At 42.6% G+C, this 24,890-nt stretch overlaps 2 protein-coding genes across 3 annotated transcripts in view; one reads left to right on the top strand and one right to left on the bottom strand.

Annotated features, from left to right (window-relative positions):
* The window catches only part of BORCS5 (BLOC-1 related complex subunit 5), a 33,361-nt gene extending 19,134 nt beyond the window's left edge, over positions 1 to 14,227 (bottom strand). For both annotated transcript variants that reach the window (XR_004255748.1, XM_032221497.1), the window contains exons 1-2: positions 14,101 to 14,227; positions 11,623 to 11,766 (exon numbers count right to left, since the gene is read on the bottom strand). Coding sequence is in view for 1 of the 2 variants with exons in the window: in XM_032221497.1 (XP_032077388.1) it covers positions 11,623 to 11,766; positions 14,101 to 14,155 (199 nt within the window). In the remaining variant the exon portion in view is untranslated. The remainder of the gene's footprint in view (positions 1 to 11,622; positions 11,767 to 14,100) is intronic.
* A 63-nt stretch (positions 14,228 to 14,290) lies between these two features.
* MANSC1 (MANSC domain containing 1) lies at positions 14,291 to 23,553 on the top strand. Its single transcript, XM_032221496.1, has 4 exons — positions 14,291 to 14,607; positions 19,767 to 20,099; positions 20,813 to 20,953; positions 22,732 to 23,553. The coding sequence occupies exons 2-4, from the start codon at positions 19,880 to 19,882 to the stop codon at positions 23,442 to 23,444; spliced, it is 1,074 nt and encodes a 357-aa protein (XP_032077387.1). The 5' UTR covers positions 14,291 to 14,607; positions 19,767 to 19,879; the 3' UTR covers positions 23,445 to 23,553.
* Positions 23,554 to 24,890: the final 1,337 nt, after the last annotated feature.

Below are 24,890 nucleotides of genomic sequence, written 5' to 3'. Positions count from 1 at the left end.
GTCGTGCTGAAAAATGGCAGCCAAAACTGTTGTTTGTTCAAGGCGGTGAAATGCTAGTGTGATTAGTCCCAGGCAGTCGCTTTGATTTGATCCCGGTGACACAGCAAACCAGAAAGACCAGACTGACAAGGAAATACAAGGAAATCATCTCACTTTGTGAATGGTACCCAATAAACAACCCTCACTTAAGATCAATGAATGGATAACCCAGGAAGGAGGACTCGGAATGTTTCCTTCAGTTTTCTATTTTTTTCTCCTTTTGAGACAAAAGCAAATCAGAAGAGCTTTTAAAAGAACCCAAATGTCACTGACATTCAAGGTTTTCATAAACACTGATTAAAATTAAGATCTTGATTCTTTACACAATTTGATAGCCGTGATAATATAACTAAAAGATCACATTGCTTTATGGGGACAGGTTCTCTGGGAAGAAACTGATGATATTTAAAATAGAAGAACATCTTTGCTACACAGCAAGTTTATGGTACATGCAAACAATTACATCAGTTACACCTTGTAAAATATGTGCCTAGCCACTTAATCTTTGGCTCAAAATAAAGCGACTTCATTCTTTTAAAATTTATTTTCCCAGGACACACTTAGCTGCAGTGAATGGTTTCTTAGGAGCTGAGAGGCCCTATATTGTTAGAAGTCTCCCTTCCCCTTGTTAAAAGTTCTCTGGAATGGACCAAGCTATGGGTCCAACTTCCCATACAGAGATTTGGAACATCTGTTATAAGCATCTTAACAACAAAGTGATCTGGCAAGGCAAGATTATACTCATCTGCTCCAAAATAAAGGCCAAATCTCAACACAAATGCAGAGTCCTCTATTTAAAAGTTTGTTTAGTGATCGCTCGAAGGTACAATGGCTCTCAAAAAAAGTGACTTATGATCGTTTTTCACACTTATGACTGTTGCAGCATCTCCATGCTCACGTGATCAAAATTCAGGTGCTTCGTAACCGACCCATGACAGCTGCAGTGTCCTGGGGTCACATGATCCTCTTTTGCGACCTTCTGACAAACAAAGTCAATGGGGAAGTCAGTTTCACTTAACAACCATATTACTAACTTAACAGCGGCAGTGATTCACTTTAAAATGTGGCAAGAAAATAGGGCAAAACTCACTTAACAAATCCCTCCTCTTTTCAACTGGAATTTTGGGCTCAGCTGTGGCCATAAGGTGAATTGGGACCATGATTACTGCCATAACCCCATGCTTTACTTAGAGGTCATGAACCGACAAGGTAATCTGATGACCCGTGGGGTATGTAATTTGAAATAATCCAAGATCGAAAGCCTCAAGAGTAACAACATCGGTCTTCAAGTTACATCCAAAACCTTGTAAAGGGCTATCACAGGCTGTTCACCACAAGCAGTTCCGCTTGTCCTTAGAGCTGACTTCCTCATAAAGGCATATGCAAACAGTCTCTTGAGGTAGTGCTCCTTGTAACTACTAGAGTATCTACACCACCTTTGTGAACTTGGTGGGGTTAGAACACAGTTTGATGAAGGGGAAAGGGGAAATTTAGCCTCTGTCATCTCTTCCAATTGCATGATGTTTAATATCACATTATTAGCAATATTAAAGCTAAGAGAAAATGGACAAAGTGATTTTAAATGCAGCAATGAAAGCTGGGGCATTCAAAATACACTGGGTAATAGTCCATATTTAGAAAGAGAATTTTTTGTCAATGAGGTATTTAACAGAAAAGGGATCTTTGATTACATTTAAAGGAGATGAATGTGTACTATTCAGAATGAGTCAGAAGCATATGAAAATAAACATCTGTATTGATGATATACAATAAAAGAAAATGCAGACTTCTCTAAAAATAACAAAGGGATGAAATCATTCATATTTGTACGTATTTGGTACGACTGAGGAACAGGCACTCAGAAGGAATTGTGCAATAACAAATACAAGACTTAATGAAGGATCTGTTTAAATTGGAGCAGGTTATAAATACTTTAAACGTAAATAAATAAAATTTCAAGATGATCACAACACGGTCAAAAATGATGAAATGTGAATTTGGTTAAGTTAGCCAAAGCAAGATACACACAACATTATCCAAATGCGAAAACACTTTTCTTTTCAATATAACTTTTACTCTAAAAAATTAAACAAAAAGGTAAAAGGTTACATGAATGAATATTATAGACAGTAAGGAGGAAAAGTGAAAAGAATGTGAATCAATTTACATCAAATTACTCTTTTTTCTATAATCTCCTACCTGATAACCCATGTTATCCCGGTATTTATTTATCCTAATCCTGAATTAAACAGGAAAAGCCCTGATTTCAGCAACAATTAAATTTAGTTACAGATGTTTTCCCTATGCCCCCAGAAGCGTCAAGGAAAGTGGGAGCCCCCTTGTGAAGTACTGTGAAGCTGTTACCATGGCAGTTCCACTGCGCTGTACAGTAGAAGCCATTTGGAGGCACAACAAGCTGTATCTTAACAGAAGACACACCCCAGGGGGATTAGGGTGTGTGTTCCGTATTTGTTTCCAGAGAGTAAGTCATCTGTGGACCAAGTTTGGTTGAGATTGCTTGAGGCGTTCCAGAGTTATGCTGGAAAACACACAAACACACACAAACACACACACACACATCCTGTTTAATAATGAAAACCATATGTCACAACTTCATTTTTTTCATTTTCACGCAAAACATCCACAAGAGGCTTCTAGTCAGTAATGAATATAACATCTTTTCTAGAATCAAAGAATTTAAATTATCCATGTTAGCAAAATTGGTCAACTTCAACTTCACCAACCCTTCTTCCATAGTATGCAGTGTTAAATCTTTCCATCTCTATAAATACATTTTATAAATTTAGCTTTTTATTTAGATTTAAATAATCCTCCATGGCTTTTTCTCTCTCTAGCTGTTTATCCATTAATCATGAAGAAAAAGTTCTGGCTTCAATCGAATATTGATCTTTAAAATTGAATGCAGATAAACCTTTCCAGAATATTGTCTGTGGAGGTTTTCAGTCATCCAGGTCATGGTTGTCTCAAAGGTGCTTTTTCAAAAAGCAACTGGACTTCCTTTGTTTTTCCTTAAAGACATTTTGCTTCTCATCCAAGAAGCTTCTCCAGTTCTTTCCATTCATTGTGCCAGTTTCCTCATTTAAATCCTTCTCTTAAGCAGCCCAAGAAACTGTTCATTCTCCGTTATTATTTAGAACTTTTTATTTCTTTCTGAGCTGTGTTTATAGGAAATCTGTTATACACTGTTTCCACCCTAATCACTAATATTTTGTTTGGATATATCCCTTTGGGGGCTTGAAAGAACATCAGAAACAATAACACATGCATGCAAAATGTATCTTTATTTTAGATTCAGATTTATGGGCTGGTACAAATCATTTTGAGATATATCTGGGGACAATGAGAAATCAAATCTTACAACTTTGCAGATTTTTCTGAACTTCAATTCCCAAGAGCTGAAATAGCAAAAGAACACTGAGAGATGCTTGGTGCTAAAGCAAGTGTAAATCGTTTGGTTTCAAACCCCTTCCAGCAGGAAATATAACAAAACTCCCTGTTTCTTGCATAAAATGGGCAGTTTTGAGTATTTTGACTCTTTCGAATTTTAACCAGGGTGTTTTAAGCTTGCATGGCCGCTTCAAATCATTTCTAAAATAATCAGAACAATCTGTTTCACACTCAAATAATCAGTTTAGCATTTGAAATTGGGATTTTTGTAGTTTAAAGAAGCTTTATGCTTGAAATAGTTCAAAGGAAACATTTTTCGCACCCTACTGGGTAATACATATTAGTAACATCTGGAGGACCATGGTTTCCCCAAGTCTGATTTAGATTAAGGCACAGCTAAACCAGAGTTTAAACGCAATGCAAGAGCTGTGGCACCTGATAAGCTCTATACTGCTAAAACTCTTATTGTCACGACCATCCACTAAAAGAAACAGTGCAGCATAGGGCAACAGATTTTTCAATCACGGTACCTCAAATGGACTATTTTACAGAATGTGTCCTAAGACCAGGGATGACATTTGGGGAAGCTATGGCTACTTCAGTGCTTACTGGCTGCTGTTGCATGTTGCTGCGATCACATGAAATTCATTTTCAACATTCCGTGACAACCAACAACCATTTAAATATGAGCCAGCCGTGTGCAGCAGCTGCCAAAAAAGCCAACACAGTTCTAAACGGCATAGACAGAGGGATAGAATCAAGGTCACGTGAAGTGTTAATACCACTTTATAATGGTAAGGCCACACTTGGAATCCTGCATTCAGTTTTGGTTGCCATGATGTAAAAAAGATGTGGAGACTCTAGAAAGAGTGCAGAGAAGAGCAACAAAGATTAGGGGACTGTAGGCTAAAACATATGAAGAGCGGTTGCAGGAACTGGGTATGTCTAGTTTAAGAGAAAGAAGGACTAGGGGATAGGATAGCAGTGTTCCAATATTGCAGGGGTTGCCACAAAGAAGAGGGAGTCAAACTATTCTCCAAAGCACCCGAGGGTAGGACAAAAACCAATGGGTGGAAACTAATCAAGGAGAGAAGCAACTTAGAACTGAGGAGAAATTTCCTGACAGTTAGAACAATTAATCAATGGAACAACTTGTCTCCAGAAGTTGTGAATGCTCCAACACAGGAAGTTTTTAAGAAGATGTTGGATAACCAGTTGTCTGAAGTGGTGTAGGGTTTTCTGCCTAGGCAGGGGGTTGGACGAGGAGACCTCAAAGGTCCCTTCCAATTCTGTTATTCTATTCTATATTTTTTAACATCTTCAGTTTCACACGAAGAATAGCTATCTAAAAACAAATACGTAAAGTAAAACCACAAATGGGAACAGCTGTGTGAAAACATTGTGGTACACAAACTCCCTGATCTATGCCAACAGAGCATTGGTAGCCTATAGCTGTGCTACAGTAAAAATACATTGCCTTTTATCAATCAAATAATCACAACAAACAAAACTCCCATGCAAAGCAAACAACTCTTGTGATGGGTAGACCTAGAAACCCTGTTTCCATGGATTGTGTTTGTCAAATTTGGAGCAGAGGAAAACAAGTGTGATGGATAATCTTAAGAAAGGCCATTGTGGCTACCCTTACAGCAGAGCAGAGCTACTGTGGATTGGATTCCATCTATCTGCCGGCCACCTAACCTTTAAATAGATCATCGTTGGTTGCAAAACCAGATGGAAAAGCAGCCAGGAATCTGGAGGCTTAAACTATGGCTTGCTCAAGGATACATAGTCTTTCCAAAAAGAATTATGAAACCTTAAACAGGGAACTCTGGGACAAGCACTGCTATAAAAGTATATTTATACTACATCCTTCTAAGTTTGCAAAGGGGAAAAAAGGCTACATATATATGCAGCCATACACACGCACCCAATAATACACACACGCATTCCTACTCAAGTAAAATATATTTATAAACTGCTTGTCTCTCAACCCGAGTTTCCTTTTACTTCCTCCTTACTCCTACTTGACGCCACTTCTCATATTGTGCTGTTTGTGTGGAAAAAAACAGGCCTGCTCTTGCCAAGGGTGACCTCAGCTCATTCTTATTTGGTGATACACAGGAGAATTTCACTCTAACAAACACTTGCAAAGTTTCAAAGCCCCAAGGTTATTGGCGGCCTTTTACTGTTTGCACTAGTTGCTTGTTTTCTTGTGATCTTTGATGGCTATAGGCAAATAAAAAAAAATCCGGATTGTTATAAAAGGTTTTAAAAGATACACCCTTTACGATGACGATGCCAATAATCTGAGTAATAATATGATTAAACAATAATCTGAAGCAAAAGCAGAAAACCCCCCAAAATACTGGGCAACCTTTTTCCCAATGATAGCTGCAAAAATGTAGCAAGGCCAAAGAAAAAACACCCCGCTCCAAAAAATACAAAATCCTTCCCCCTCCCAATTTTTTTGCAAATTTAAATGGTTATCCAGAGTTTTTTAAACTGGGACAATGACAACCAAGGGAGAGAATCAGTCACAGCAAATCAATGACCAACAAGAGCCTTAGTGCACTAATTTGTTGAAGGCCACCTTCTCTCAAAATTGACTGTCCAAGTTAAACTGTACCACTTTCCAATTACTGCAAGCAGGAATATAGTTGTGGGAAAAGCAGTAGAGGCAATAATCAAATTGAGGCAAACACAACCTCAATTTATTGGAACATAAAAGTGTAACATTCCATAATAAGTGGTTTTCAGGGTCCCATGGAAACCACTACTTGATCTTCAGGTTGGCACCTTAGCCACCCAACCTTCATATCAATCACCGGAGAACCTGCAGAACATCCCCTGTGATGCCTATTGTCAGCATTTTCTTCCTAAAAGCATACTTTGCATCAACAAGTAGTATTAATCAATTAGTAACAAGGAGTCATTGTTGTATCTTGATTGTCTCTCCACGAGCAATCTGATTTCCTTTCAACTCAGTGTTTCTCAACCTGAAAAACTTAAGACTCAATTCCCAGAAAATTTAGTAATATTCAAGTTAGTCGTGGAATTATGGGAAGTGAAGGTCGCAAAACAAAGGCGTTCTTACGAACTCCTTGTGTGGAATTGCCCTTGAATCTTGGCATGTAGCTTCCCCTTCTTGCTATTCTGGTACCTTGTTTCCTTAAACCAGTGTTTCTCAATCTTGGCACCTTTAAGAGGTGAAGACTTCAACTCCCAGAATTCCACTGAAGTCCACACATTTTCATGTTGCCATGGTTGAAAAACACTGCCTTAAACAGTACTCAAGATTCTTGTGACTGTTCTGCTCCGAATTTATACTTGCATTCTCTCCAGTGGAGTCCCTGTGCCAAAATTCCACTTTCCTCCTATCAAGCTATCTCCCAACCTTGCATGACTTGAGTAATTTGCGTTGCCTTGTCTAGCGTGAAAAAAAGAGAGCAGAACTTCATTCTCTACATTGCTGGGGAATTAAAACAGATCTTCATGCTGGAGTCTGGCTTTTAAAGGACAAGAATGAGATGGAAAGAGACAAAAACCGTAAACATACATGATTAATAAAAAATAAACCTTGGGTCCAGATTGTAATTTAACATTAATGTTTATTCCTAAAGTCTATCAAATAGCAAATATAATTTCATTTTTTGGGGAACAGGTGGTAAAATCGAGGTATTTACTGAGAAAAATGCAAAAAAATGCTTTTTTAAAAAAAAATCCAACCAAATATATAAATGATGATTGCAGGGATGGTTTTCCCCCCCAATTATGTTAGCTAGATTGATACTTCAAAAAAAAAAAAGATAATTTCACTGACTCATCACTAGGATAATAAGATTCTTTTCCTAATGGGTTCTCAACCCATTAATATATAATGTGAAGTTTGGATTTTTTTTGTATGTGTGCCAACATGCCTAATGTTAAACAGCATTTACCACTCTGACATCTTTTCAAGCTTCAGAAATGGTTGAATATACTAATAATCCAGTCCACTATGTCTTCCTCATTTCCACTCATCATTAAAAGGAGCATGAGGCCAAATTTTTCACTTGGAGAAAAGGGAATGTACCCTCCATGTTACAAATCTTGCTCCTTCCCATTCATCTGTGGGCTCTGAGGATCTTTTCCAAGCCCTAGGGAAATGCTTCTGACCACTTTAAACTTTAGGTTTGGGGTTTTTTTAAAAAAAAATTCTCCAACAGAACTGCTATGCATCAGAGAGATGGGGAACAGTGCCACCTGTTGGATTTAGAATTTTTATGTACAAAATATTTTACAACGTTTGTCCAAATATTTTACCAAAGTTGGCAAACAGCTATTTATAAGTATTTGGAGCCTCCAATTACGTCTTGCACTCACAATACTAAAATGTTGCATATGTCAAAATGAAGTTTTTTGTGACCCACATAATAATCAGGGCGGATGGAACCCCACAAGGTAAGGGTAATATTAAGCCATTTTCTGCTTCTAGAGGCTGGCTTATGCCAGCAGTAATGGAAACATTTGAGAAATACTAAAACCAACAGCAGCTGTGGAAGATCAAAACGTGCCTAGGGGATGGAAAACTAGCCATCATTTGCTACAGACAAGAGACCAGGGGTGGGTTGCTACTGGCATTATTGCCAGTTCAGTGCACAACATTTTTTGCACACGCGCACATGCACATTTACATCTAAAAAGATCTGTGCATGCACAGAACATAAGAAAGGGAGGGGGATTATATTTCTGCAATGAAGAATGTTCTGTGCAGAAGCAGAAGCAAAAATAAAGATGACGCCACCAACAATAAAACCAGTTCGGGTGCATGGGCGGCTGAGTTACTACCTACTTGGCCGAACCAGTCCAAACTGGTAGGAACCCACCTCTGCAAGAGACTCAGGATCAGGGGTGGGTTCCTGCCAGTTCTAACCTCTTCTATAGAAGAGTTTCCACAAATCTACAGTGCCGTTTAGAACGGGTTCCTCCCCCCTGCCGTCCGCACATCATCAAGATGAAGAGCAAGAGGAGGAAATCTGGGAGTTGAAGTCCATAAGTCTTAAAGCTGTCAAGTTTGAACATCCCTGGGGGTTTTAAAGGGTTAGGGGTGCAAGGGACTTGAAACTTGACAGCTTTAAGACTTGCACACTTCAATGTCAGAGTTCCTGAGCCAACATAACTGGAGGAAGAATTCTGGGAGTTGAACTCCACAAGTCTTAAAGCTGTCAAGTTTGAACACCCCTGGGTTGTTTTTTTTCCTAAAGGGCTAGGGGTGCAAGGGACTTGAAACTTGACAGCTTTAAGACTGGCGTGCTTCAAATGCCAGAGTTTCTGAGGCAACATTTTGGTTGCAAGAGCGTTGTTAAGTGAGTTTCACATTTTACAATTTGGCCACGCCCACCCAATCACATGGCTGGCAAGCCACTCCCACCTGGTTACATGGCCGGCAAGCTATTCCCAACTCGGTCACATGGCTGGCAAGCCATTCCCACAAAGCAGGCCACACCTACAGAAGAGGTTCTAAAAAAATTTGAAACCCACCACTGCTCAGGATGGAGATACAACAAAAACAGGCATTTGTGCAGTTAAGGCTACTTCAACTTTGCCTGCAGTATGACTTGGTCAAAGGCTCATGTGGGTGAGTGGATAGATGATGTTGAGATGCCTCACCCATTTGCAATAACCCTTAATTATTTTTAGCAAAGAATTGGCTCTTAGAATAACACCCAATATTTGCCTCCAATACACTTTTTACAATCAAAGGTACCCAGATGCTTAACCTCACAACAGCATTGAATGAAGAACAGAATTCCCCACGGATGGATCAACCTTGAATAGTAAAAGGATTTCACCCGACTTCCAGAAATGTATTCCTTGATATTGATGTCAGGATGTTGATAAAGCCATATACATTTGATGAATACTGGCTATATTAAATGTGTGGCTTGTTGTTTCGAGTCAATATTTAACTTTCATATTTCATTAGTTGGGCATCTGTAGCCCTTTCCTTATCAGCAGGGACACAACTAAATGTCAAATTCAAATATAGTCAACGTTGTATATGCTTGTAGCAAGAGTTCACTGACATGGCTCAGCTGACACACTCGCAGAATGTGCACCTATTGCTGAACACAGAACACAAATGAAAATCTTGCTCTCTCTCGTTTAAGCTGTGGGGGCACAGTGGTTAGAGTGCAGTAGTACAGCCTACTTCTGCCAACTGCTGGCTGCCTGCAATTTGGCAGTTCAAATCTCACCAGGTTTAGGGTTGACTCAGCCTTCTATCCTTCCGAGGTGAGTAAAAGGAGGACCCAGATTGTAGGGGGCAATAGGCTGACTCTGTAAACCAAAGATGGATGTAAAGCAGTATATAAGTCTAAGTGCTACTGCTATTTTAATTTTAGATCTTTTCCTCCTGCTTTTTCAAGTTGACCAAAATTTAGCTATTACTTTCACTCTAGAGATTAGGAGCCTCCTATTCAGTGCCAGATGTCTGGCCAGAGCTCTGATTCATACTGTGTGAACTTCAACTCCCAGCATTATCTCACCAGCATAACAATGGGAAACCTGACCTTTTGGATATAAATGAGGGATCCCTCACATAGCATCAGATTTCAATCCTTTAAGAGACTTGCAACCAATCCTGGTATTCTGCAGCTGTAACGTATTCCCAGAAAAAGCAGCATTTGTTTCAAAGGGTGGCACTGGGTGCTACATCTAAAGCATCATGTGCTTAAAAAAACAGCTCAACCAAAAACAGCTACTGAAAATTGTTCCCTGCCCCCACTTTATAACTTTAGGTAATTCAATCAATCACTGAGAAACACTTAAGTCCCAAAAACTACTTATTCAAACTTTTCTACGTCAGCTTATCAAACAATTGTCTTTGTTCAGAACTATTCAAAACTATTTAAATTTTCAAATTTTAACTTTATTTGTACTAGCAGCAGCATGAAAAATAAAGCTGGCAATGAGCTTAGGACAATGCACATCAACAAATTTTACCCCGTTAATTGTGACCAACTTTAGGGGATGGTGCTCGTCTCCATTTCTTAAGCCAAAGAGTCCCGACATGTTACCATGGCCATGTGGCTGATATGACATCATGCTGCAGCACAAAGCAGAGCAAAACACAAAACGTGGTTGCCTTCTTGCATGCTTTTTGCAAGCTTTCCAATTGCTAGGTTGGCAGGAGGAGCTAAGCCAAATGACAGAAACTCACTCTATCATGAAGCATTAGCCTCTCGAACTGCCAAGCTGTAGAACTTTAACGATTTAAGGCTCAATGTCTTAGCCACTGATCCACTGCATCCCACCTGGGAAGGAGAGTGGACTCCTTAGGCAAGAGCTAATGGGTTCCACCACAAATCCGCGGTAGACTAAAGCGCGCTCGACAAAAGTGCGTACGTGACGTCATCACAGCGCGACGAAAACAGCATGCTGTGAGCGGTAAATTTAAAATTAACGCGAAAACCTTACCCTAACCCCCCCAAACCTAACCCTAAACCTAACCCTAAGCCTAACCCTTAACCTAACCCTTAACCTAACGCTAACCCTTAACCTAACCCTAAACCTAACCCTAACGCTTAACGTAACCCTAAACCTAACCCTAACCCTAACCCTTAACCTAACCCTAACCCTAACCCTAAACCTAAGCCTTACCTTTATGTGAATCGGCTTGCTTTAATTTTATTTTAATTTTAATTTAATTTATTTTTAATTTTATTTGTCGCGCTGCTGATGACGTCACGTACGCGCTTTGATCGGGCGCACTTTAGTGGACCGCGGTTTTGACGGGTCACGGAGCTAATGTTGCTCCCAGCATCACATTACATGGAAAAAGTGGCAGATGGCTACATAGAAAAGACTGCTGCTCCACATTCAACGCTACACAAACATCAACGTGATGGCAATTTTTCCAAAATGATAATTTGGGTTTTTCGGAACAAAAGTCTTAAAGCCAATAGTATTATAACTTCAATTACAAAATACTTAAAGGACTCTATAAGGAAGAGGAAGAGGAGAGGCCCTTACTGGTTATGCTCATTTCCTTTTACTGCTTTCAAAACCTAACAGCCCAAAACAAAGGAAGTTAAATAAGAGGAAAGACAGGAATGTTATGAAACACAAGCAATAAAACGTTGGGGAAGGAGAAACTATTGTCACAGTTGTATGGAGTTTGGATATTCTTACCTTTCAACAGAGGTTGGAAAGTGGGGATTTCTTGCAGTTTTATGACATCTGGGTCACTGCTGACATTCCTTGATGCCTGAGTCCCTTGGGCCACCACCACAATGTCATCCATTTTAGCTCGGTGCTTGGCTGGCGAGGGGGATGCTGAGAAAAGGACACAAAGCCCAAACCATCACCATTACTTCTCATCTAGCATCTCTTTTTGATGCCTGAGTATACGTTGACTTTTGGCAAGTACCTGGATTAATCCCTGCAGTTTTCGTGGCAAGGTTTTTCAACAGTGGTTTGTCCTTCCTGGGGCTGAGAAAGCACGAATGGCTTCTCACTGGATTCCAAACTTAAAATAGGTCTCCTGCTTTCCAGCCTAATTGCTTAACCATTAAAGTGGCATTAATCTATCTATCTATCTATCTATCTATCTATCTATCTATCTATCTATCTAGATGATAGATGTATGTTAGATAGATAGATGATAGATGATAGACAGATAGATGGATGTAGGTAGGTAGGTAGGTAGGTAGATATAGATCTATAGATATATATTGCATTTGTGCTGATAAATAAAGGGAGACTAGTATAGATCTATTACAAGCTATTTAGCTCTCATCAGCTAGCCATACCCTTACTGGGATTTGAACCAGTAATGGTATGGCTATATATTTATATTTATATTTACATATTTATATATATGAAAAGCAGAACCAACCATGGGCCAAAAGGATGCCTGTGAATAAATTCACGGGAAATACAGATTTCTCATTTCATGATCCAATGGCTCGAAACTTGATTGTAGTGTTTCTCAATCTTAGCAGCTGTGTGGACTTCAATTCCAGAATCCCCTAGTACAGCTGGTTAGGAAATTCTGGGAGTTGAAGTCTATAACTCTGAAAGTCTAGGGAAGGGCTGTCAAACTCCTGGCGTGCAGGCTGGATTCGTGACAAAGCAAGTTTGACACCCATGGTCTATGGAGATTCTTAGTCATTCAGATCATGGTTGTCCCAAAAGTGCTCCCTCCCCCCCAAGAGGCAACTGGACTTTCTTGTTTTTCTTTGAAGACGTTTTGCTTCTCATCGAAGAAGTTTCTTCAGCTCTGAGAGGATAGTAGGCAATGGAAGGATTTATACTCCTTGCAGACAGCTGGTTATTTGCATCATTTTAGAGAGTCAATGAGGCCACTTGGAGGTTTATCTTGACCTCAAGGTCACCTGAGTGGTGCAAATGCGTGTGGAGCCTTCTTGAAACTGTTGAAAGGACTGTGTTGTAAAATGGAGATAATTAAGCATTTGTATTAAACAGTAACAGTTGGAAGGAACCTTGGAGGTCATCTAGTCCAAATCCCTGTTCATGCAGAACTGTCCTAGGGATTCGAACTGCCGACGTTTCTGATCGACAAGCTGTGTCTTAACCACTGAGCCACCTAGTCAAGTTTTGATTACCTAGTCAAGTTCGATGGTCCTTTCAAAAGTTCCAAGAAGGCTCCACACTCACTTGCACCACTCAGACACAGATAAACCTCCAAGTGCTTCAATGACCCTCTAAAAGGATGCAAAGGACCAGCTGTCTGCAAGGAGTATAAATCATTCCACTCCCCACTATCCTGTCAGAGTTGAAGAAGATTCTTGGATGAGAAGCGAAACGTCTTTAAAGAAAAACAAGAAAGTCCAGTTGCCTCTTGGGGTGGGGGGGGGGGGAGGAACACCTTTAGGACATACCTCAAAAAGATATGCCAAGATTGAATAACACTGCGGCAGACTACTCCACTTTCTAGCTTTGCATCCTCATCTTGGTCGCCATAATGTAGAAAAGATGCTGAGACTCTAGAAAGAGTGCAGAGAAGAGCAACAAAGACGATTAGGGGACTGGAGGCTGAAACATATGAAGAACGGTTGCAGGAACTGGGTATGTCTAGTTTAATGAAAAGAAGGACTAAGGGAGACATGATAACAGTGTTCCAATATATCAGGGGTTGCCACAAAGAAGAGGGAGTCAAACTATTCTCCAAGGAACCTGAGGGCAGGACAAGAAGCAATGGATGGAAACTAATCAAGGAGAGAAGCAACTTAGAATTGAGGAGACAGTTAGAACAATTAATCAGTGGAACAACCTGCTTCCAGAAGTTGTGAATGCCCCAACACTGGAAGTTTTTAAGAAGATGTTGGATATCCATTTGTCTGAAGTGGTGTAGGGTTTCCTACCTAAGCAGGGGGTTGGACTAGAAGACCTCCAAGGTCCTTTCCAACTCTGTTATTCTATTTTATTCTATTCTATTCCTCTCCACCCGCAGCTCTTCAGTACAAGCGTCTGGGGCTGCTTGGTGAGCAGCCGGGAACGCCCCGTCGCGGGCAGAAGAGAACCTCAGACTACAACGGGGTGGAAAAGAGAGGAGGCAAAGCTACGCGGATGCCGCCCCCCTCCCAATTCCCCTCACTCGACATCCAGGCCTCAGAGGCCTGCTCCGTCCCTCGCGGGAGCGCCCACCTGTCGCGGGGTCGTGAGGGCGGCCCTCAGCCTCGGCGCTCTGCTCGGACCCCATCGCCAGGCAACGGCGGGTTCTACGTCATCCCCGCCGCGACGCGAAGGAGGCTGCGCGCGCGGCCCGGCCGGAAACAGCGTTCTCTCCCCCCCAGAGCGTTCTGGCCACGCCCCCCTCTCGCCCGGCGCTTCCGCTTCCGGTCGAGTAACCGGTGGCCGCCTCAGGAAGCCGGCTGTGTCCGCTCCTGTTACGTGGCTGGGGAAGGCGGCGGCGGCGGGAAGCTGGGTCGTTTCTCCATAGCGGTTCGGGAAACGGGCCTCCTTTTCTGCAAGAGCAGCCCTCCCTTGAATCGCTTCCAGCTGCCGGTTCTGAACGGACGGGGGCTGGTTCCCGGGACCTCCTCGGTTCTTCTTCACGGGGCTTAGCCAGAAATCTCCCCTCTGGCCGGAGGATGTGTGCCTCAGCCCGTTCCCGTCCCGGTCGGAGTAAGGACCGCGACAACATCGCTGGGGGTGAGCCCGGGACGCAAGGAGAGGAATCTTCAGAATTAGAATAGAGCTGGAAGGGACCTTGGAGGTCTTCTAGTCCAGCCCCCTACTCAAGCAGGAGACCCTATGCCATGTCAGACAAGTGACTGTCCAGTCTCTAAATGGGCGGGAGAAGGCGGGGAATGGAGAAGCACTGGAGGCGGGAATGGGGCAAGGGGGGTCAGAGGGGAGCAAGAGGAGCTGGGCAGGGAAGCAGGGGGTCATTGGGCCACGGGGGGGGGGCTCTTCCCAGCAACAAAAGGGTGCCATTCGCTCCCCCTCTTTGCTGCCTCTCCCAGCCCTCTTTGGTTTCCTCCGTGAGTCATACTGGACAGACCTGTCCAACCAGAGTCTCCATTTGCAGCGGATTGGGAATTTCCTCTTGGCGGCTCAGGTTGGCGTTCTTTGCTACGAAGCCTGTGTAGCCCATAATAGCAATAGCACTTAGATTTATATACTGCTTCACAGTGCTTTACATCCCTCTCTAAATGGTTTTACAGAGTCAGCATATGGCTCCCCACAATCTCGCTCCTCATTTTACTGATCTTGGAAGGATAGAAGGCTGTAAACCTTGAGCTGGTCAGGATCGAACTGATGGCAGTGGGCAAATTCATCCTGCAATCCTGCATTCTAACCACTGCACCACGAGAAAGGAAAATGAGAAAGGGAAGAGGGAAGGAAGGAAGGAATAGCAATAGCACTTACACTTATATACCACTTCACAGTGCTTTCCCGTCCTCTCTAAGCAGTTTGCAGAGTATATTGCCCCCAACAATCTGGGTCCTCATTTTACCCACCTCAGAATAGCAGTAGCAGTTAGACTTATATACCGCTTCATAGGGCTTTCAGCCCTCTCTAAGCGGTTTACAGAGTCAGAAGGATGGAAGGCTGAGTCAACCTTGAGCCTATGAGATTCGAACTGCCAACCTGCAGCCAGCAGGCAGCAGAAGTAGCCTGCAGTATTGCATTCTAACCACTGCACTACAGTGGGTCTTATTCTTCTGATATAAGTGGGCTGTGGCTCTCTCCAGAGCCCGTCTGTGTGCGTGGCGGAAAGGAGTAGATCAGGTGTTTTTCAACCTTGGCAACTTTAAGGTGGTTTGAGCCAGTTCCCAGGATTCCCCAGTCAGCATGGTTCTTGGATAAGAACTCAGAGAGTTGGAAGTCCAAACATGAAATGACCGAAGTTGGGGACAACGGAGATATAGTATTGATGCTGTGTACTGTATTGTAGCCTTTTAAAGTAGACCATAGCCATGTTTTTCAGCCCTGGCAACTTTATGATGGTTAGATTCCGGGTCCCAGAATTCTACAGCCAGCAGTTGAAATTTTCTGCGTGTTAGGAGTTCCTGCATCATAAGTTATTCTGGTCGGCCTTCTTTGCCCCACTTTTGTCTTTTCTTCCTTCATCCCCTTGAGCACGATGTCCTGAAGTCACATCCTGTGATTACAGGGGTCCTCCAAGATGAGTCTCATAGTGGGCCGTTCTCTAAGATTGGCCTTGGGGAAAATTAGGAGATTGGCAGTGGCTTGAGAAAGAGATTGGCTGTGAGGACAGGATACTTTTTGCTAACTCCAGGAATAGTGGAGAGGGTTCAAGAGTAGAAACACCATCCATGGGAAGGCTTGTTGGCCCTCCAAAGGTAGATCAAGCTAGGAAACCAAAGGCACACAAACCAATATTACTTTTATTGTATGGTTACAGTTACAGAATTGTGCAAGTCTGAATGTATGCTACCCCCTCTCTTTATCCATAAGAGAATTAAGGAATGTCAAGTCAAAGACGCTTTCTCAAATAACATTCCTGCTTTGGACTCTGCTTTCTTTTATCTGACCCTTATCTTGGTTATATCTCTTTCTTTTCCTCAAGGTTGTTGCTACTGCCCATTGCAAGGCCTGAATGTCTTTTGGCTTCTTTTAGCTGCTTCTCAGCCTCTCATCGGTGGGTGGGAGGCGCTGCCTTTTAACTGCACATGCTTTTAGTGTCAAACTGGCATCAATGGGATGTGATTCTGGTGGATCTGGCATCAATGGGATGTGATTCTGGTTTAAGTCCTGCCTTGACAATGGAAGCCGTGTTGATCGCTTTGGGCTTGTCCCACTTTCTCAGCCCAGTTTTTCCACAGAGTAAGCGGTAGGGGGAAATAGTTGGAGGAGAAAACATTGCATAAACACTTTGGCATCTCCTTTCTTTTTCAAAAGTCCTTTTTTGTGTGGTAGGCTCTATAAATTACAAAGCTGCAGGCTGGTGGGTCTTTCAGTGAGGAAACGTCTAACTCTCCCAAGAACAATTCTATAATCTCTTGGATCTCACCCATTCACACCATAACTTTAATCCCTCCTGGGAGTTTTTTCTAGTCCCTCACCCACTTGCCTCGCATGCCCAAAACATGTGAGTTTTTGTTTGTTGATCTTTTGTTGACTGATTGTTATGTCAGCTAAGCAGGGAGTTTTTATTTGGTTCACAACTGATTGATGGGTCTTTGTTGTACTTCATGGTCATCTCCAGATGACTTAATACGTCAGTCTCCTGTCTCTTTCTCACTGTCAAACTTTCACAATTGTACGTTACCTCTAAAAAGAACACTGCTCTAAATATTCTGGTGTTTGTTCTTATCCTTTATATTGTTTAAATTATCATTCCTTCCTCTTTGGTCTCCTGTTTACTTCTCCGATATCCTGGTTCTCTTCTATTAAGTTGGAGCCCCAGAGAAGAAAATTATGAGTCATTTACTGTCCCCATTGTGAATTTACTAAGCTGGTTGCTTGACACAGCATGGTCCATACCTGATCATGATTTTGCTCTATTCAACAAAGCAAAGATAAGCCACTGTGGGAAGTTATCATCCAGCCCTCTCCCAGAACAATGAAATATCCTAGGAAATATTGAAAAGGCAGAATATTTCTCTGGATGTGAAAAAAGAGAAACATGTTTTAAAAGACAGAATAGTTGCCTGTAGCTTCCTGCCCATCCCCACTGTTAATGGGCCAGGCTAGTCCACTTTACATAATAAAGACTTCACCAGCAGCTACAGGAAGGCATGATAATATTGGAACTTTACTCAACTGACCACATGGCATCTGAGAACTCATCCATACCTAGATTCAAAACACAGCCTAGAGAGTAGCCCCCTGCATGGCCCCATGGGAGTCTGACAACCAATCAGAATACATTTCTTACACAGGAACAGGAAACAGAGAGGTGGGACTGAACAGGTTATAAAAAGCCTAGCAAGCCCCTCCTTCAGCCCTTCTCTTCTTCTCCACCAACATTGAAGCATGTGATCACCTTTTCTGTTTAGGGCTCGAGCCATGTGGTCCTGTCCACCAATAAACCATCTTTCCAAGCAGCCTCCATGTCTCCAATGTCTTTTCCCCCACTTGGAGCCGAACCCAGAAGGACATTTCTTTCATCAATACCTCAAATGTTCTTCTTCTCTCCATTATCCATTTTGTGATAGTTATCTGAACTCCTGTCCTTCGGGCTTTTTTGCCTGCCTGTTCATTTGACATTTTTTTTCCTGTAATGTTTCAAAGCAAATATTTGTGTGATAAACTTGTGCAAGTGATTCAACATTTACACATTTTAAATTGTTAGAGATGTTCCGATCTCTGAGTACACAGACTTATCGAAACTGGTTGATGTATTGCAGTTAATGCTTTTACTGCCCTTGTGGTTTTAAACAATGGGCATTTCATTTGGGATTGAAGCTTCCCCCATTGACCAGCTGGCTAACTTCCTGCCTCATTTTCTAATTGAGTCTCTCTTTTTTTTTTTGCAAATGTTCGTGTTTGCGCAAACGTTTTTATTTTTACACTTTTAATAAACAATCGTGCTTATTAAAAGCTTTGGCATAGTTCGTCATTTTCTTTTATCTCAAGCTCAATCAGATGCCTCTAATGGTTATTTTTGCTCATTCCTTCACAGCTGGACATTTTAATGGAGGTCCTCTGGTCCACTTAAAAGATGTCTTTATTTTAGGTATTTATCATATTTGTGTAGCCACCCACATGAAAGTGACTCTTAAGGCAATTCTTTAGTTCCTCTATTCCTCCTTCGGTTGATGTGCATAATTGACAAATCTGTATGTGCTTCTTGCTTTACGCTAGAAATCAGTGTTCGTTCATCAGATGTCCTTTTCACTCAAGGCGGATTCTCCGCCTTTTTTCTTGCTCTCAGGGTATCTCCTCCTAAAAGCCACTGGGATCTTTTTCTCTACAAAGTTTTGAGAACGTTTTCCCTCAATGTTGGGAGATAACCTTGGGCTTCCCATTGTTTCCCCAAGATGCTTTTTCTTTCTTCAGATTTGGGATCAGAGCAAGCCTCTTGATATCCCAGGGCTTTGAGAGAAGCTTAACTTGCCTCACTGCTTTGATATGTCCTTACAACATTCTTGAAGTCACGTTGCTTCCCCCTCAACCCCCACCCTTTAAGCTGGTTTCTTTTTTTTTAAAGCAAGCCTTTTTTTATTTTCCGTTTTCATAACATATAATCACATGTATACTGTTACATAGCCAATATCATATTGTATTGATTATTAATTACATCAGTTCATCTTGCCATCAACTCCTGGAAAAGAGAAAAAATAAAAAAATAAAACCAATTATTGGCTCTTCTGCTCTCCATGCACCCTGTTTATGCCTTATCCACCCCTTTCTTCTGCCTATCTCCTCCCCCTCCCTACTTCCTTTTTTCCCTCCATCCTTTTCTACTCTACTTCCCCTTCCTTTCTCCTTCTCCTCTCTCCTCTTTCCACTCCTCCTTATTCTCCTCATCTTCCCCGCCCCTTGCCCTCTCTAGCTGGTTTCTTATCAACCTAAACTTCCTTTACATCCCAATTAGTCATACCATGCTAAACGGTATTGTGAACAGACTCATGATTTGTAATGTGAGGTGAGTTGCTAACGGTTTGGGCAAACCCGTTACCAGCAGCTGGGCCTGCCCATCCACCCTGGCGCTATCCCGTCCTACATCATTGTGTTTATGAAGCCACGCGCATGCGCGGAAGGCAGGCACGCTCACATTTTCGGTTCTGGGCGAACCGGGTGTTACATTATATGACTATTTCTGAATGTGACTATTTCACTAGGGAGACTTCCTTCTACAGTGTTTTTCACCCTGTCATAAATCTCCTTTTTCTCAGCTGAAGGATTCCAAGGAATGCGGCCATCTGGGAAACCTGCACCCTCAGCTTGAAAAGTTCTATAGGTGTGAACAAAAGACCTTTTCAAGAGCCCATCGCCCTGAGAGGAAGCCATGGCTGTCCAGACCACATGGTGCTTGGCCTGGGTATCAGCAGTGCTGGTTTTGGTCGCAGTAAAACCATTCCAGACCCAAAGGTGTTCCTCGGAGAAGATGGAAAACTCCACAATCAATATCACGGCAGCCTTTTCCAAAGGCATCAGGGGGACGGATCCAATCTACGCACCATCTTGGGAAGTCTGTGTGGAGACTTGCTGCTCGGAAAGAATAACAGGTAAGAGCCACAGATTTGCGGGCCGAGTAACATGCTAGAGGGACACAGTGGCTCAGTGGCTAAGATGCTGAGCTTGTCGATCAGAAAGGTTGGCAGTGCAAATCCCTAGCACCGCCTAATGGAGTGAGCTCCCATTAGTTGTTTTTTTTTAACAAAAAAAGTCAGTGAGAAGAGAGGGAGACTATTTCCTGCATCCCTTTCTCTATAAGTGTTAACAGTTGGAATTGCGGGTAGTCCTCGATCAGGGTCCACAATGGGCACCAACAACTTGGACGTTAAGCAGAGCGGTCATTAAATGAGACTGCACCTGCGCTTTTACAATCTTCTTTCAGCTTTCCTTTGCTTTATAGCCCTCTGGAGGTGAGGACATAAATGCAAAGGTGGATGATAAAGTTACTTTTTTTGTCACCCTCTTAAAACTGCAAACGGTCACAGTATAAGGCAGTCACTAAACAGGAACTTCCTGGATAGGCAGGCAGGAGTGAACGTCTGACCAACATGCTGATGAACACAAGGACAATTCTGACAATCGTGCCCAGGTTGAATAACTATATCTGGGGCTTTTGAGATGGCAGTGGGGCCCTCTGGATATGATTATGTTTGAGAAGATCCTTCTCTTTGCATAGAAAACTTGCATGGAATTACTAGATGATCACCAGACAAGGGCAAAATCTGCTGTTAAAATACATTTTCTCTGTTTCTGTGTTTTCTAGGTGATAAGACGTGCAACTATGCGATCTTTAACACCAAAATGACAGGCAGTTCTCCCAATTGCTATCGGTTTTATTTTCCTGCCCAAGAAGCCTGTCCCTTAAAACCAGGATTAGGACTGGTCACCTACAGAATAATAGAAGGTAAATGGAAATCCACTTATCGAGCAGTTTCAATTAGTCATTTGCTGGAAATTAATATTCTTAAAGGAGCTCTCTTAGATTTCCCCAAGCAGTGTAACCAGATTTAAAAGATTTTGTAAGTGAAACTTTTCCTTCAAAAAATGGAAAGTAGCAAATGTTGTTGTAAAGAAACTGAATCCTTTTCTCTCACACACTCCAGAAAAATAGTTATTCCCAAAATCGAGCCTGTGGTGATTTCATGGGAAAATAATCATGTTTTTTTAGATTTATTTATTCATGTGTGTGTGTGTGTATTTGTTTTTGAGATTTTCACCGGTGTAGGTATGCTGGTCTTGTTGTTACAATCTTACACAGGAAAAGGCCCGAATACAACAAGACCAGCATATGGATGTATGGATGTATGGATGTATGTATCAGGGGTGGGTTTCAACCGGTTCGTGGCGGTCCCTGCGAACCAGTTGGTCGGCGAACCCGGAAGTAAGTAACTTCTGGGAACGGCGACTGGCCCACCCGCCCGCCCGCGGTCCTTACCCGGTTCTTACCCCGTTTTGACGAGTTCTGCGCTTCCACGCATGCGCAGGATGCATACAGCGCCTGCGTGATCCTCCAGGAGCAACTGGAGCATCGCACAGACGCTAGTACGCATGCGTGGGCCGCGCGCGGGCACGACGACGCCACCAGCCCCGTTCCAACCGAACCGGTTGGAACGGGGCGAGAAACCCACCCCTGGTATGTATGTATGTATGTATGTATGTATTTATGTGCATATATATGTGTGTGTGTGTGTGTGTGTGTGTATATATATATGTGTGTGTGTGTGTGTGTATATATATAACTATATATAACTATATATAACTATATATATATGTGTGTGTGTGTGTGTGTGTGTGTGTGTGTGTGTATAAACTATATATAACTATATATTTAAAAGGCAACAGTAAAAATATTGGGTTTCTGTCTGGATGGTTTCTTATGACGAGCTGATGGACAGAGAATGGAAGCAGTGAACTTCCTCCCATATTTGGGCATACCAGGGGTTGTGACTTTAAATATATACCTTTCTTCCTGGCTCAGCTGATAAGGAGAGGAACTCTGTGGCTTAATGGTTAACACATCTGCCTAAGATGTAATACAGCACAGGTTCCAATCCCAGTAAGGGTATGGCTAGCTGATGAGAGCTAAATAGCTTGAAATAGATCTATACTAGTCTCCCTTTATTTATTTATCAGCACAAATACAAAACACACACACGTACGTACATACATACATACATACATACATACATCATACATACATACATACATACATACATACATACATACATACATACATATATATATATATATATATATATATATATATATATAACTTTTAAAAGTAAAAGCCCTCCCCCAAATCACTGGTCACACTGTCCAATCCAGGTGCTAGTCGGTTGCCGGGTTACTTGCTCCCCCTCTGATCAGCCACCTGTAGGAATGTCCTTGGTTCTCACAGGAAAACTTCATTGCTTTGGCTACAAAACCCCATCTAACTATTTCCCCCGTCCCACTGCTGTGTGGCAACCCTAAAACCTCCAATATGGCCTCAGCCAGGTTCACTTCAAGGTTGACAGTGGCTTTACTTTCATACGAAGAAACAGAGTGAGGCTGCACATTTCTTACACAGAAGAAATTCACGGGAATAATCTTGTAGTAGTTTAAGGCCCCTTCCTGATGACTTCTTGATGTGTTTTTTTGCTGAGGTGTAACGAATAATCTGTCTTTTCTTTTCCTTTTTAGGCAAAAAAATGCCCCAACCAGCTCCTTCCTTAAACAAAGTCCCGCATTCTACAGTGAACGGAACAGCAGCTGGGTTTGCAAGGCCACTGGGTGGACCGGATCCTTTGCCCAAGACCTCTAAGAAAGAGGAGGAAATCTTTGGCCCTTCAAATCATTCCTTAGAGAAAGTGGGTGGATCCTCCCAGGAGGATCCCAAAGCTGGGAGGACAAATGGAGTGGAGACTTTGGGTTCTTCGATGGTGCATGAAAGCAACAGTCCTGCTACCACCATCCAGCGGCAGCTTCTTGTAGGCGATGCAGCCATTTTTAATCCTCCCAGCCACGCCGCTACTTCTGCGCCTTATGCCAGAAATACAGAGGGGCCTACTCTCCAGCCAAGCCAGGCGCCTCTTCCCAAACCATCGTTTCCTTCCCAAACTGATCCTCACCGTTTCAGTTCATTGTCGTCCGCCCTGCCTACTCCGCCGGCGTCTCTTCGGGGGGGCCACCTTACTGATGGACAACTTAGTTTGGAAGGCTTCAGCCCTGACGGCAGCCCAGCCACGAACGATTTCCTCCTGTTTTTTAACCAAAGCTTCCTCTATGCTGCCTTGATTTCCGGGGTGCTGTTTTTTGTCATAGCAGTGGTGCTGACGGGGAAAAGGTTCTGCTCGCAGAAGCCACAGGGCTACACCAGGCTGGACTTGATCAATGGCATCTACGCAAATATGTGAATGTAAGAGGGACAGCTGAGTTTGCCTGTCTTGTGGCCTTCAGGGTAAAAAAAAGATGGATTGGATTTGCAGTTCTAATGCAGTTCTGCCCATCCAAGTCATAATGTTCCACTGTTTTCATAATGTTTTCCTTTCTCTTATGATCCCCTTAGTCGGAACGCAGTGGCTAAGATGCTGAGCTTGTCGATAAGGAAGGTTGGCAGTTCGGCGGTTCGAATCCCTAGTGCCGCATAACTGGGTGAGCTCCCGTGACTTGTCCCAGCTTCTGCCAATCTAGTAGTTCGAATGCACGTAAAAAATGCAAGTAGAAAAATAGGAACCACCTTTGGTGGGAAGGTAACAACATTCCGTGCGCCTTCGGCGTTTAGTAATGCCGGCCACATGACCACGGAGACGTCTTCGGGCAGTGCTGGCTCTTCGGCTTTGAAACGGAGATGAGCACCGCCCCCTAGAGTCAGGAATGATTAGCACATATGTGCGAGGGGAACCTTTAACTTATGATCCCCTTCCTTATTGATGATACATCTATGTCTCACATAGGAATAGCCCATTGCTCCTTCCCACCTCAGAAAGTCTGCAGAAAGTGTTGTAGGGGCATAATCCTATTCATTTGACAAATACATCCTTAATTCACTTTTGGGCACTGGTGGAAAAATTATTGTTAATCACAGCACTTTGGCTACCGCTCCCTTCTAGACTCAATCAAGTTTCATCTGTTGCAGCCCTGGCGTGGAAGAAAAAAAAATCTGCCAAGGAGGAAGAGGATTATTTTAGTTTTAAAAGGCAAAACAGGGATTTGACCTGCCTTCAGGGTATTTAGTTCCTGGAATGTAGAATGTAAACACTGTGCAAAATTTATTTAGAACAAACAACACATGGCAACAGTGTTCATTTCTGCCACCCCTTCAGATTGGCCAGAGGAACCGCGGTGGCGCAGGGGTCAAAATGCAGTACTGCAGGCTACGTCTGTCCACTGCCAGCAGTTCGATTCTAACTGGCTCAAGGTTGACTCAGCCTTCCATCCTTCCGAGGTGGGTAAAATGAGGACCCAGATTGTTGGGGGCAGGAGGCTGACTCTGTAAACTGCTTAGAGAGGACTGTAAAAGCACTGTCAAACAGTCTATAAGTCTAAGGGCTATTGCCCTTCCTTCCTTCCTTCCTTCCTTCCTCATTCCCTTTCTTATTCTCCTTCTTTGTGGCACAGTGGTTAGAATGTGGTATTGCAGGCTGACTCTGCCCACCAGCAGGAGTTTGATCCTAACCAGCTCAAGGTTGACTCAGCCTTCCATCCTTCCGAGGTGGGTAAAATGAGGACCCAGATTGTTGGGGTCAATATGCTGACTCTGTAAACCGCTTAGAGAGGGCTGTAAAAGCACTGTGAAGCGGCATATAAGTCTAAGGGCTACTGCTATTAGGAAATACAGCACAACAATCACTACTTTAAAG

The sequence above is a fragment of the Thamnophis elegans genome, chromosome 7, assembly GCF_009769535.1.
Source record: "Thamnophis elegans isolate rThaEle1 chromosome 7, rThaEle1.pri, whole genome shotgun sequence".
NCBI classification, from domain to species: Eukaryota; Metazoa; Chordata; class Lepidosauria; order Squamata; family Colubridae; genus Thamnophis; species Thamnophis elegans.
Note: the sequence above shows the minus strand (reverse complement) of the source record. Positions and strands in the feature narration are given on the sequence as shown.